The sequence below is a fragment of the Hirundo rustica genome, chromosome 1, assembly GCF_015227805.2.
Source record: "Hirundo rustica isolate bHirRus1 chromosome 1, bHirRus1.pri.v3, whole genome shotgun sequence".
Lineage (NCBI taxonomy): Eukaryota > Metazoa > Chordata > Aves > Passeriformes > Hirundinidae > Hirundo > Hirundo rustica.
Genome location: NC_053450.1, coordinates 83,175,577 through 83,189,882, shown reverse-complemented (window position 1 = coordinate 83,189,882; position 14,306 = coordinate 83,175,577). Strand labels below are relative to the sequence as shown.

The window sequence follows — 14,306 nt, the reverse complement described above, 5'->3', positions numbered from 1 at the left end:
AATTATCACCTAAGTGTGGGATTTCAGGTGCGAGGGTATGTAGCTCTATGAAAGTGTAAACTGAATGTTCCGAAAAAGACAAATTGAATGTAATCAATTAATAGAAAAGGGGCAGACAATGAACCAAAAATTATCTCAAGGCCAGTTTGAAAAGCTGGGTTATTCTTACTTCTCTTTTAGGCATCCTCTTCTGGATAATTCCACTTTTAAGGCATTACTGTACCAAAAAAATGCTCAGAATGGGTGGAGGAAATGCTTAAGCCATTTCTCAGCTCCACAAAGACATTTAACAGTGTCATCACATCAAGGACATCAGACAAGAAACTGATAAGAAAAGATATTGACCCAAAGCAATAACTTTAATTTTCTTGTGTTAGTGTGCCCTCTTGAATTTCTTATTCAACGTATTTATTCTTGATTTTTGATACTTAAGGGAAGCAGGAGAAATTGATTTGGGTTTTGTCTCGTTCTTGACATTCTGTCAGTCTGCCAGCCCGATTCTAATAATTTCTGAATCCATTGCTCAGTTACAAACAGTGTGATAATGTTAGAAAATGCAGAAATGCACAATTGTACATGTTTTGTGGAAGTTTGTATTGTGTTCCAATGCATCCACATGAAGAGACATGCAAGTGATGTGTTTAAATGCCTCAGCTGTCAAAAAAGCATACATTGGAGCTCATCTCTTCTTTGAGTGGTAAGTATCCAAGATGAAAAGGCAGAGGAAACTTGGTTTTTCAGTTCAGCTGTCCACGGAACTTGTTTGCTGTATTCTTTGCCCTTCCCCTTTAGAGAAGGCTTGCTTTTCTCTGAAAATTTCTGCAGCAGTCTGAGTTGGTCATGACTTACACTTCATTTTTCTTGCAGCTGCAGGAGTCCAATACTGACAGGCAACTCATTGAGACCTCTCCAGTTCTTCAAAAGCTTACGGAGTTTGAGGAGGCAATTGGAGTCATCTTTACTCATGTTCGGCTTCTGGCACGTGCATTCACTCTGAGGACAGTAGGCTTTAACCATCTGACTCTGTGAGTACATAGCAAGAGTCCTCATTTAGCTCAGTTGGCCCCTCTGTTAGAGTATTCCAGATTGCCTGGTTTGTAAACAAACTATGTTAGGTTAATTTCCTGGAATGGAGCAGCTATGTTCACAAGCCCGCCTGGCTCAGTATGCCATCTCTGACAGTAGTCAGTAGCAAATACCTTGGGAAAGACTGTAGAAGGTGTTAGAGATCTATCCTGGTGTTTATTTTGAGCTTTTTGCGTGACTGATATTTGTACATCACTCCTGAGACTGCAGCAAAACATACCTGGAGGTAAATTTGGGCAGAGAAAAGAAGTGAAATTACACTCTTTGGTCCAAGCACAGCCCTTGTGTTCTGTTGCTTTGCAAAGCTGCCAGGCCCTGTTTTCAAGTAAACAGTATTATAGAGTATGCTGACTTGGAAGGGACTCATCAAGATCATCAAGTCCAGCTCCTGGCCCTGCACAGGACAGGAATCACACCATATGCCTGAGAGTGTTGTCCACACACTTCCTGCACTCACACAGGCTTGGTGCTGGGACCACTTCCCTGGGGAGCCTTTCCAGTGTTAAACCACCCTCTGGGTGAAAAACCTCTTCCTGAAAGCCAGCCTAAACCTCTCCTGACTCAGCTTCATGCTGTTTCCTTGAGCTCTGTCTCTGGTCAGGAAACTGAAGAGATCGGTACCTGCTGCTCCATTCCCCTCTGCAATGAGGTCTTCCCTCAGTGCCCTCTGGGCTGAACAGACAAAGTGACCTCAGCTGCTCCTCATATGGCTTCCCCTCTAGACCTTTCACCATCACACTTGCCATTGGACACTCTCAAGCAGCTTAATGTTGTCTTTATACTGTAGCACCCAGAGCTGCCCCCAGCACTGGAGGTGAGGCTGCCCCAGTGCAGAGCAGAGCAGAGCAGAGCAGGACAATCCCCTCCCTTGCCCAGCTGGCCGTGCTGTGCCTGATGCACCCCAGGACACGCTTGGCCCTCCTGGCTGCCAGGGCACTGCTGGCTCCTGTTCAACTTGCTATCCACCAGGACCCCCAGGTCCATTTCCACAGTGCTGCTCTCCAGCCTCTCATTCCACACTCTGTACACACAACTGGGGTTGTCCCAAATAGAGAATCTGGCACTTGACCTTGTTAAACTTCGTATCAGTGTGCCCTTCCCAGCACCTTGTATGAGATTAAACCCTGATCCTTTTCTTTCTTGTGAATTTACAGACATTCTTCTCTGAAGTCACTGCATTCATTAGTTCATTTCCTTAAAATAAGTTTGAGGTAGAGATCTTATCCCATTACAGATTTGATGTCAACTGCTCTTCTTCATTTAGTCTGTGTTCTGTAATCTAATGATTGCATTTATTTGTAGCTATCCCGATTCCCTTTTTGCCTGTAAATTGGTGTTACTACAGTAATGAGCTGTGTTTTCATCTCACCTGATTAACACTGAAAAATTGTTCTAAATGTGTCTGGGAATGAGCAAGTCTCACTTTCAGATCACTCTTCATTTTCATTTGTGTGTGCATGCTGGTTTTGGTTTATTCCTCACTGAGTGCTTATTGATTTTGCTGCACTGATGTCTCATTTTTCAGAGGCCACAACCAGAGGATGGAATTCCTGGGTGACTCCATAATGCAGTTGGTAGCCACTGAGTATTTATTCATACATTTCCCCGATCATCATGAAGGGCACTTAACGGTGAGGCTGCCATCAATCATCTTCTCCATAAGTGCAAGAGTGGGATGGAGACTGAAATTATCGGAACAGCTAGTGAATTGTTCTGAGTTTGATTAATAAAAGAAGCCTCAGCAGCACTGCTCTTAATAAGACTTTGTTAATTTTAAATCATGAGCACTTCAATGAATAGAAAATGGTGATTTATGAGCCTGCTGCAATAATTTCTGTTCAGTCTGTGAAACAGATCAAAAATTTTAAATATGTCAGCAATGAAATTGAGGGCTAAGACTAGTTCATGTTTAAAGATGGGTGTCTTAAACCATTTATTTAAATAGATGTATCACGTGACTTTTATTTATTCCTGACTTCTCATCTGTTGAACATGCATACAGGCATGTTTATCTGGGTGATACATACTGATAAAACATTTTTACAATTTATTTTGGTCTGGTTTTCCTCTTTTCTTCAATCTGGAGCTCCTGGGGTAGCTTTTGAATTTAATTTTACTATAGTTATCTGTTGATTGCTATAGCCTTTTAGTCTCTCTTATCTGGACTTGGAACAACTAAGTTTGGGGATCTTTCAACAATTTTCAGTACTTTAAGCACAGCTTGATAGTATGAGTAGTTTTCTCCTGATGGATTCATTTAACCCTGCAGCTGGAGAGTTTTGGGTTTGTTAGCAAATAACAAATTTTCTTAGGCTTACTAAATTTTCTAATTTACTTGAACAGCAAAGCAATACATGTGTCAGGAATGTGAGTCAAGTTTTCTAGTTAAAGTTAGGAAATAGCCTAATTTTAGAGTGGTTTCCTCAGATCAATAAAGGGATGACAATGCTAAATCTCTAGCAGGCAGTGTGTTATCAAGAATATAGTTCTTGAATCCTTTGGGCTAAAGCTGTTTACAAGAGAAAAAAAATACATTGCTGTGACTAAAAGTAACTTGAGGTTTTCTTCACCATTTCCTAAGTTTCAGTTACATTTTTATGGATTCTTCTGCACCATTCAGGAGACAGGTTATAAAGCCTGGTGGGGTTTTTTGCTTTCTACATAACTTTTAAGAATGTAGGCATCTGTAGTTTTATAACTCTTGCAAGAACTATTTGGCCAGGAGGATATGAAATGTTGCTGTTAATGGGTGTAAATGTTCAGAACAATGTCTTTTTGTTGCTTAATGTAATGATTAGTGAGTTGGAAAGCACAAGTTGCACACTTCAGTTTTTAGACTAAACTGCGAAGTTAGAGTGGAGTGGATGCTGAGAACACATAAAGATATGAAGAAGCAGCAATGGCCTAAAATAAAATTTGAACTCTAGAGATGTGCATGTAGAGAAAAAGAAAATCATCTTCAAATGTTTTTAGAGTTGTTGACAAATGAAGTGAGGCATGAAAAAGGAGACTGATAATGTGGAATCTGAAGAGAAACAGCAAACACTAAGCTCTTCCCTGTCATCTGGGAACATACTTAAATTTGAAGTAATAGCAGAACATCATCTAAATGGTGTCTGGTGTGTTAAGGGCAGTTTTGGTCAAGGATTCCACTTGACTGGAAATGCAGTGGCTTCCCAGTGTGGTGTGATTCCTCGTGGGGGAGATGTCTGTAAATTAACTATATTTAAGAACAAGAAAGGAGAACATAATCTCATCTACATACTTGCAGACAGCCAAATAATGTACCAGAAAAGAAGTTGACATTTTCTTGGATGTTGGATGATACAAGTACTTCTCCAGTACTGGATTAGGGATACATTCTTCTGGTACAATCATGGGTGGTACTATGTTGGGCGAAGATGGAAGAATTAGGAAAAAAACTGCTTTCTAATTAGAGTCAAGCTCCAGCTGAGCATCTCATGTGTCACAGCCTCTGCAGTGATGCAGGCTGTGTGTTACCAGTGTAGAGATTAACTCTAAAAGAGCTTCTGGAAAGGCACAGGGGACTGTGTCTTCTCTGAATCAGTAAAAGGAATTGAGTTTTTTGCCTGATCACACTTGTAGAGGAGGTGAATTCAAATACAGAGCAAGTTGATAATCAGAGTGCTGAGAGGATAACTGGTTTTTTTTTTTTTCTATCTCTACTTCACTGGGTAGTGTATATGTTGCTCTTTCTTTTATGATACTACTAATCATGATTATGGGTCTGGTCAAAATAAGTAGTCTACAAACACAACAAAATAAATCTTTCCTCTCCCATTACAAGAAAGAGATTTTTGTCATGGGACACTGCACTTCTGTCTCATAGGTTACAGATTGGGATATCATACTTGGGGTACTTAAGATATTGTTGAGGAAGGTATACCTTATTTATCTTAAGGACATAAAAGGAAAGAATTTTGAAAAGGAACAAGTAGTAAATGAGTTTAAACAAAGGTTAGGGAGGTAGGTAATAATGCTATCTGCGCTTCACCTAGTTTACGAAGATCAGGTTGTGAGTATCTGCTTCATACATCATTGGCAAACAAATTATGAACATACTGTTCTTTATTTATGTGTTCTGAGAGATGAAGTATCAAGTGCAGCAAATAAATCTTGATTTTTCATAAGCTCAGTTGACATGCTGGAGCCAGGTAGCATATAACTTGTATCTAATAAGCTGAGCAAATGTGATATGGAAGACAAAGAGAGGAAAAAATGTGTGTGCAGCGTTTCAACTCTAGATTGCACATAAACTGTGGAAAAGAGAGACATTCTTTACTTCTCACCCCTACCTCCTACAGTAGCTCTAACTTCTTTAATGCTGTTCCATTTAAAGCAAAAAAGCAAACAAGCTGGAAAAACACTGACCTTGCCAAAGGCTCGGAAATTCTCCCTAAAATTCCAAAACACTCCTTTAAGCTCTGTGGAAGCTCTATGTCTTTGTTAGAGTTCTGTGTTTAAGTAATCTATCTGAAGGCAAGATTAAGTATTTTCGTGACGCATCCTTGACATTGTCATATATGGAACATGTTAGGGCAGATCTGTGCCTGGGATGCATTGGCTCAACTGTGCTACCTTCTAGCAGAGCAAATAGTACATACAGGCAGTCCATCTGTGTATTTTTTTTTTCTCTGGCCAAAGGACTGGAGCAGCTTCCTCATCTGCTCATTCTGAAACACTGAACTATCTTGCTTTAATGTGTATTTGTATTCAGTCACCACCTATTTATTCATTTATTATTTGGTGGACACTGGGGACTGTTCCATGGACTCCAGAATATTGTTTACTTACACTTTATGTAGGAAAAATGTGTATTACTTAAACTAGGAAACTACAGATTAGCTGAGAAAGTACAGGACTCATGAAGAGATGGTACATAATTGCAAGGAAGCTCACAAGCAAGCATTTTATATGCATGACATATATATAGAAGTAATGTGTCCATAGAATAAGTAAAGATTGGTGAGAAGAATTGAGACAGAAAGAAAAATCACCAGTAGAAAGAGTTGACAGTTTGTCTCTACATAAATTACTTGAGATGTCCTGAATCAAAATGTCACTAAACCGAGAGAAGTGAGAAACCTCAAAGATAAAAGTAACTTTTTCTCCCCAGCTCTCCTAAGGTTTTGTAGTTTGTTATTGGTAATCGTTACTATGGAATAGAACTTCTTTCTTTTGCAGCTGTTGAGAAGTTCTCTGGTGAACAACAGGACACAGGCCAAGGTGGCAGAAGAGCTGGGCATGCAAGAGTTTGCCATCACTAATGACAAGACAAAAAGACCTGTAACTCTTCGAACTAAGACTTTGGCTGATCTCTTGGAATGTGAGTTAATTTGGTTATAATAACTTAGTACTTAATGACTTCCTTTTCCTTGGGGCTTGTTTAAGAAAGCCATTAGAGATCCCCTAAATCGGTATTAAAAATACATGTTCAGGTTTCCAAAAGCAGTATGCCTATACCTCTGAAAGCCAGATTTTTGAAGACTAGCCTACATTTTTTAAGTCCGTATAAGAGCATGAAGGAGGCATAATTGCAGACAGAAAATTGAAGGCTTAGAAATTGCGGGGTCGGGATGACCGAGTCAAAAGCATGTCTTCAAAGTTAAAGTTTATACTCTGAGTTGAGCTATTTAACAGCAGTTTCAGTGTTTAATTAGTATGTTCTTGACACCATTGTAAGACAAAATAGTTCCTTCAGTAGGTGAATATTTCTGTGGTTCATTTGTCTGCATTAGAGGAGGTTTTAAAATGGCCACTCCACAAGAGAGAAGGCTACATGGAAATGAAATTATTCTTTCGTTGATTTTTGGAAGTTTGTGCTACCTTCTTTCCCATGAAATGGAAAGAGTGATAAATATTCTGCACAGAAAGTTAATCCCTGTCTTCTATATTTTGATGTATTTTGCAAGCCATTCAGACCACATGGCTTTTGCAAAATCCTGTAAACAAATGGAAATAGCACACAAACAGTGATTTATATCTAAATTATTTTATGGTACCCAGTAGGGATTTACTTGTATGTATTCATGGTCTCCTGGTTAAAATGTGAGATTAGGAGCTGAGTGTTGTTTCTAGCACTTTAAATGACTGGGCGGATTTGGGTAAATCACTTAATCTCTTGGTCAACTTGATTTTTTTTTTTTCCTGAGTACGCAGGATAATACCCTCATCAGATCACTGCTCTGAAACGTAATTGAATATGGTTTTAAAGTACTCAGAGATACTTGTTTCTGAAAGTGCAAGCCAATAATGCTCTCCTTGAATGAGTGACAGTACCTTTTTTCCCCTCCAGCCTTTATTGCTGCCCTGTACATCGACAAAGATTTGGAATACGTTCACACTTTCATGAATGTTTGCTTTTTTCCACGGCTAAAGGTAAGATCAGTCAGTTTCCTGCTTTTCCTGCTACTGTGTTTTAGCACATTGTGGCATTTGAAACTCTTACTACAATCTCTCAATCATAAAAGCATATTTGTGGATATCCTACAGGAGTTTATTTTAAATCAAGATTGGAATGACCCTAAATCTCAGCTTCAGCAGTGCTGCTTGACTCTCAGGACAGAAGGAAAAGAGCCGGACATTCCTCTTTACAAGTAAGAAAGGGCAACTTATGTTTAGCAGCTAATTATAACTCTTCCTTGTATATGGAGCAAGATGTGATCACTCACCCTACGTTTTTCCCATAGTTTGTTTTTATTGTTGTTATCCAAGCCCTCTAGTCTCTCTTTGTCTGAAGATGGAAAATACTGGTTTCTAAGGTTTAGGTGTTTTAAGCCGTTACAAGGAAGAGTTACTAAGCATTTTACCTTTACAGTTGTAAGGGGAAAATACAGCTTTTATTTTGGAGTGGAGTATTTAATTGGCATAATATATTTGTTTTTCTTTTAATGTAAGGAATGGCAGTATTAAATGAAAAGAGTTAAACAAATGGCTGTTTGCTTATGAGGTCAAGATATCTCCATTCTGTTCTCGGTAACAGATGAAGTTTCTTGATATTATCACGCAGACATAATAATGCCTTATGTTACACCTCCCAATTATGGGCACTGTTTCTCATCCATAGTCAGGCACTGAAGGGCAGCACAAGTTCTGGACATTTTTGCTGTGTAGTTCAGCTCACAAATGCTCCCGTGTCCAGTGACAAAGAACTCAGGGCTGTGAACCTTTTAACTTGTACACCTCAGTTAGATACCTGAAGCTGGATGGGATAGATCTACCTTTTCACTTCCAGTTCTGAATTGTGTAATAGCTGCTTCAAAAAGATAGTAAATAATAAGCCTTGGGCCGTATATTGTGTCCATATCCTTTCTGTTAATGTAGGAAAGGGTGCAATGTTAGCCCCAAAAGGAGATAAAGGCTATGAAAATTCCAGGTGTGTGTTGTTGGAATTATTATATCACAAAGATATGAAGAATGAAGGTGTAAGTGCATTTGTCACAGGTACTGAAGTAAGGTTTCCAATGCAATGTCCAGTGACAGTAACACACACTGCACTTCAGAAATGCCATGCCCTGAACGTTGCAGCCAGTGCTCTGTAGATCTGACTACTCCGTGTCTCTGTGTTAGCGTTCAGGACTTTGTCCTGAATGAGGGGGATGAATTCAATAAATTTCCTGTTTTTTTTAAAAAAACAACACTTAGTATCAAGTACCAAATGTTTGTTTTGTTTTGCTGTGATGATAAATTGATTTTTATAGTACAGCTCAGATCTCGTAGTACGCTGTTATCATCCTATTATCTTGTTAAATTCCTTTTCTTGGGGTTATCTGTTTCACTGCAGTTTAGTACTATTGCTTTTAAATTTAGGGTAGGTTTTATTTGCTCTTGGCACAGGGCACGGAGAGATAGAGTACTTAGTTAGATGCTTTAAAAATTGATGTGAAATTTGTGCTCCTAAAGAAGCAAGGTAGCAGACAGAACTTGATCTGAAAGTGGGGGGAGATTTGGGACAACAGTAAGAAACTGCAAAAGAAGCAATTCATTGTGCATCTAGGGAATGTGCACCTTTTCCCTTTTAGATGTTGTTGATGTATGTCCTAGACTTTAGGTCAAATGGAAAGTTTGTTTTGTGACAAACTAACTTTTCAAAGCTGATGGGAAATTTCTTCGTACTGTGATAATTCAGTGTAGAGAGCTACCATGTCTAATACAAAGTCCTTTTAAAATCTTGCTACCTGCAGAACTCTGAGACTAAACTTCTAGTCTATGGGTGTGTTTATTTGCAGTTGCACAGCTATGCATAATTTATTAACTTTTTTACAAGTGTTTTCACAGTGTTTGAACACTAAACTTTACAGTTTGCTTTTTTGCTTATAGGTTAAATAAGGTTTTAATTTTCACGTGGTGCTCCTGAGTGAGCCTGGAGTAATAAACGTGATCGATATAAATACTGTTCCGGTAATCTCTGGGTTAACGTGATCTATACAAACATTCTTCAACCCTTGCTCTACATTTTGCATTAATTACACTATATGTATTGACCAGACTGAAAGCTTGGTGAGCTATGTGCCACAAACAGGTTCTGTGTTTTAATAATCCCTGCTTGAATAAAACGTTTCTTCTTTCAGGACCTTGCAGACAGTGGGACCTTCTCATGCCAGGACATACACAGTAGCTGTTTACTTCAAAGGGGAAAGGATAGGATGTGGTAAAGGTCCAAGGTATAGTAAAAAATTGATCACGTGGTGTTAGAGTGTGGTGGTGTTCAAAATGACTAGCTGTGGAGATAGACTGTTGTGTGTTCTGCCTTAGAAAAGGAAAGCTGTAGGGTCTTCTTCAAACTTCACTACTTCAGGAGTTCCTGAAGGATTCTATGTTGGTATAATTTTGGATCTTAAGCTTTTTTTGGTGAACTTGCCTTTGGTGAAATATTTGTGGCTCTCAGACTAGAAACTGCAGAGCAGTTCCAGGAAATAGTGTCTTTATCTTGGTATTTGCTGCTGGATTACTATGCAACTTACACTGGCAAGTTAAGAGTGCCATACTATCATGCCTTTTTTTTTTTCTGAGGTTACTACTTCTAGGCATTTTGGAATAGTTTTAAGGGTTCAAAGATTTCAGTCATGAACCCCGAAAACCTCATTTTATGCTACCAAATCTGGTGGTGGTTATAAAAATATCATTGCTTTTTTAAACATTCATGCATTTGTGATTTTGTTCCTTTTTTTCTCTCAGGTAAAAGCTTATGCTTTAGTGAAGAATGGGCTGGAATATTTTGTTATTGTTATTGATCTAATTTGAGAAATACTCTACTGGAGCTGTAGTACTATTGCTCACATATTTATGGAAAGGCTGACATATCATACACTCTGGGAATTACTAGCTGCTGGTTATCCTAAAAACTTCGTTACAGAAGAGTAGCTAGTGCTTCACTTTGTCAGAAGCTTTAGTTTATTCTCTACAATTAGATCTCACGTAACATGTTTTTCTTTGGTTTTCACAGTATTCAGCAAGCAGAAATGGGAGCTGCAATGGACGCACTTGAAAAATGTAAGATATTTGAGCAACAGAGAATTCAAAGTTTATTTCCTCATTCTTTAGTGAGGCAAGGTGCAGATTTTGTGGAGGATAAATTTTGAGCAGATCACTTATGCTAAGTGCTGTCAGCTTCTAAGCAGCAGGTTTTCCTCTTAGTACTTTCAAGACAGTTTTGTAGCAGTTGAAGTTAATATGATCCCAACAGGTATTTAATGAGAGCTGATCAGCTACAGAGGATGCAACTTCAAGGGCACCCTGTGCAGTAAAATCTCACTGAGGTTTTCCATGCTTATGCATGCAGTAGGATAAGACTGTATAGTCTCTGATGCTCGGGTTGTCTCACCCTTTAATTCAGGGGAGGAGGAAAGTGCAACCTTAGAAAATAAAATTTGATCTCAGCTTATCAGTAGACTAGGTTAAAATCTAGGAGGTAGATCCTCAACAATTTAAATTTATATTTATCTGTGAAAAAGGGCTAATATGAGCTGCAGATCCAGGGATCTGTGTATGCATCTCTAAATTATGTGCTGCATAGCCAGCATGGGAGCAGTCCTTCATTGAAATGTAGTCTCAGATATCAATGAGTGTGGGCAGGCTTCTTATATGAACTGACTTTAGTCAGTTGGGTTAAAGTGCCAGGTGTGGGTGACCTGTAAACAAATAGATTACAAGCATTTTATGCAGCAGAAATTCTCAATTGAGAAGAACATGGGGAGTCCATTTTTTGCATTTCATTCAAAGGAAACACATGCAGTTCCTCAGATGTCAAAGGTTTTTAATTTGTTATCTCTGCATGTGGAAATTCAAGAGCTTAAACATTTCAGAAGGCAATAAATCTGTGTAGTTCAGATATGTTTTTATATCCATCTGCTAAGCATATACTTCTCACCACCAGTAAATTTGACAAGTAGAAAAATGTAACTTCTCTGCTGAATATCTGCAAGATGTTACTGAAGTTTTCTTTGAGTGAATTTTCTTGTGACAGTATCACCACTCAAGAGAGCTGTGAGTTTCATGGCCTATCAATCCGAGGACTTCACATCTCTCTTCTGACATATATATTTGTTTAAATACCATAGAACTCTAAAGGTCTGTGCTCCTGCTGCCCTTCAAATCAAAACAGAGCCCACTTTCAAGATAGTTTCTCTGTACCTTGCCAGTCAAGTTTTAATTTTCTTTTGGGATAAAGGTTAGACAACCCTTAAGGGCTCCTGTTCTGTTATGTATAGGGTTGTGCAGTGGTTTGGTTTGTTGGTTTTTTTTAATGCATGAGTAGTTAACTTCAAGGGAAAGTAGTTTACATGTACCTATTTATATGATAGCCATGATGAATTTATTACATGAGTTTCCTTCTTACCATCCTAAACATATTAGAACAGTTTGCTACCGAGCTGAGTTCTTAAAGAATCATGTTATAGGCACAGTGCTGAAAATCTGATTTTCATTTTATGGGGCACATGAGCAACAAAATATCCCAGAACTCCATTAAACAAAGCACCAGTGTTTTTAAAACCAATTTTGTTTCGATTGCTTTCTGGTTTAAATAAATATACTCTCCTATGCCCAAGTTGTAAATAACTGATGAATAAACCTTTTGCTCCTGTAGTAGATATATAATAAAGGGCACAAATTTCACTGGCCAATAAAACAAAACAGTACAAAGTTATTCTGCTCTACCACAAACTCCTGCAGTTTATGTGGCTTCTGCACCATATTCTCTAGCTGAGAATCCGTGCTGCCTGGGACCCAGAAAAAGGAGGAAAAAGCTTGGTGCCAAGGTAATTTTTTCCCTGAGAAGCCTCAGCTCAATTCTCTCTCAATAGCCAGCGAGAGAGAGAGCAGTCCTTTGCTGAGACATCTACCGAATTTGTTTGTGGCTTTAAAGGTCAGTGTCGTAACCTTTTGCATTCATCTCAGACTGGTTAGGTAGCCAGGGCTGATTCCAGAGCTCTGTGTGATCCCAGCAGGATTTATCACCAACTGCAGCCTGTCACATACTCTATCACCCCTTTGCTTTCTGACTGGCTGGAGGGTGCAGTCTCCACAGCACAGACATGTGAATGTCAGCACCCTGGTCATGCAGAAAAGATCACATTCTGTGAGCAGTGCGCTAAGTAAAGTGAGAGCACTGCTGTTCCATTATATAAGCTGTTCTTACTGTCTCGGTTCTAATGTGGACCTGCACATCAGCCAGTGGACAAATGCCTGAAAGCAGAGGCATCCATCTCCCCAGCTATTTCTCCATCACCTCAGCCTTGTCCAGTCTGGTTTAGGCAGTCTTCACTTCTCCATGCTCCTAGACTACACTAAGGCTGTCTTCTGGCACACAGCCAGGCTTTAACTTTTTCAGGAACAGATTTAACTGCATTCCATCTTGCTACACGATTACTTTCCCATCAGGATCCCTGCCATAGTGGGGGGCATATAGTTGATTCCGCATGGTATAAACAATAATAAAAATAATGGAAACATCTGTACAATGCTTGAAAACAGTGGCTCATACTTTTTGGAGTGAAAACAAGACAAAAAACCCTGACAGCATTGACAGTAGTTTCACATTCATTTTTCAGTATCGACCACCTGTTGCTAAGGGAACAGAATGTAAAATGCAGGTAATACATGGCCATGTTGCTACACCAGGATTTTCTTTTTTTTTTTTTTTTGGTGAGTGTATTAGATTTGGCAGTGCTTTGTAGCAGGAGAAACTGATGTAAAGAAATCATAAAGAAACCAATGTCTTATAACACAGTCCTGGTTTACTCTGTATTGTAAGAAATAAATGAGTAAAAATGAGAACAACATTGTTCTCCCCTACCTCTAATGACATCAAAGTCTAAACCAAAATGAGCTGAGGCTTTCTCTGTTACTAGTTTGTTTATTAATGTAAAATATTTCTCTTTGTGTCAGATAACTTTCCCCAGATGGCCCATCAGAAACGGTTCATTGAACGGAAGTACAGACAAGAGTTGAAAGAATTGAGGTGGGAAAGAGAGCATCAAGAGAGAGAGTCAGAGGAGACTGAAGAAGCAAGGAAATAAGAGGAGGGCACAGAAGCAGTGGCATATTTACTTACTTAATAACTCTGACTGTGGCCTATGGAGACCTAACCTAGTTTCTTGCAGATGATGAATGAAGAGTGCCTGTTGATATAAAAAAGAAAACTGTAATCTCTTCCTTTTAAAGTGTGTGCAAATATAGTATTTCTTTAGTTTGGTTTTGAGTTTGGCTTTTTAATAAGTTTTGGGTTTAAGCCCCTTTAATTTTTATGAAAAATTGTTGATTATTTTTATTATTTTTTATTTTCTTGTATGAAGTAATAAAGTATTAATTTCAAAAGCTAATAGGAAAAGCTGTTCAACAATTGTCTCCTATGTCTAAGTGCTGTATTGTCAGTGACTAGCAAAGTTATTGCATGAACTCTGCTGTGGAGGAGGAAAGTATTATGAGAAACTGATTCAGCTGAGCACTTAAGCATGTACCTAACTTAAGTTTTGCAGCTAAATTATGCTTCTTGAGTCTGCTAAACCAGAGCTTTAAAGTTCAGGCCCTTTTTACAGAAAATGGTCCAGTAATTAAAAGGAGATACTCAGTTTTCCTTTGAACAGTGATTGATGCATCTGAAATGTGGCACAGATGTGTGTGGAAGATTGAGGAGTTTTGGTTTTAAATTACAGTTTTATTTTTTGTTATAAGACTCGAAGGAGAATGTAATTATGAAG

The 14,306-nt window shown here is 38.7% G+C and overlaps 1 protein-coding gene across 5 annotated transcripts in view; it reads left to right on the top strand.

The window, feature by feature from the left end:
- DROSHA (drosha ribonuclease III) overlaps nt 1–13,937 on the top strand; it is a 73,394-nt gene extending 59,457 nt beyond the window's left edge. For all 5 annotated transcript variants that reach the window (XM_040064872.2, XM_040064890.1, XM_040064898.2 and 2 more), the window contains 8 exons: nt 868–1,025; nt 2,612–2,717; nt 6,292–6,433; nt 7,403–7,485; nt 7,600–7,703; nt 9,678–9,770; nt 10,553–10,599; nt 13,495–13,937. In XM_040064872.2, the coding sequence (XP_039920806.1) occupies nt 868–1,025; nt 2,612–2,717; nt 6,292–6,433; nt 7,403–7,485; nt 7,600–7,703; nt 9,678–9,770; nt 10,553–10,599; nt 13,495–13,625 (864 nt within the window). In that variant the 3' untranslated portion in view covers nt 13,626–13,937. The remainder of the gene's footprint in view (nt 1–867; nt 1,026–2,611; nt 2,718–6,291; nt 6,434–7,402; nt 7,486–7,599; nt 7,704–9,677; nt 9,771–10,552; nt 10,600–13,494) is intronic.
- Nucleotides 13,938–14,306: the final 369 nt, after the last annotated feature.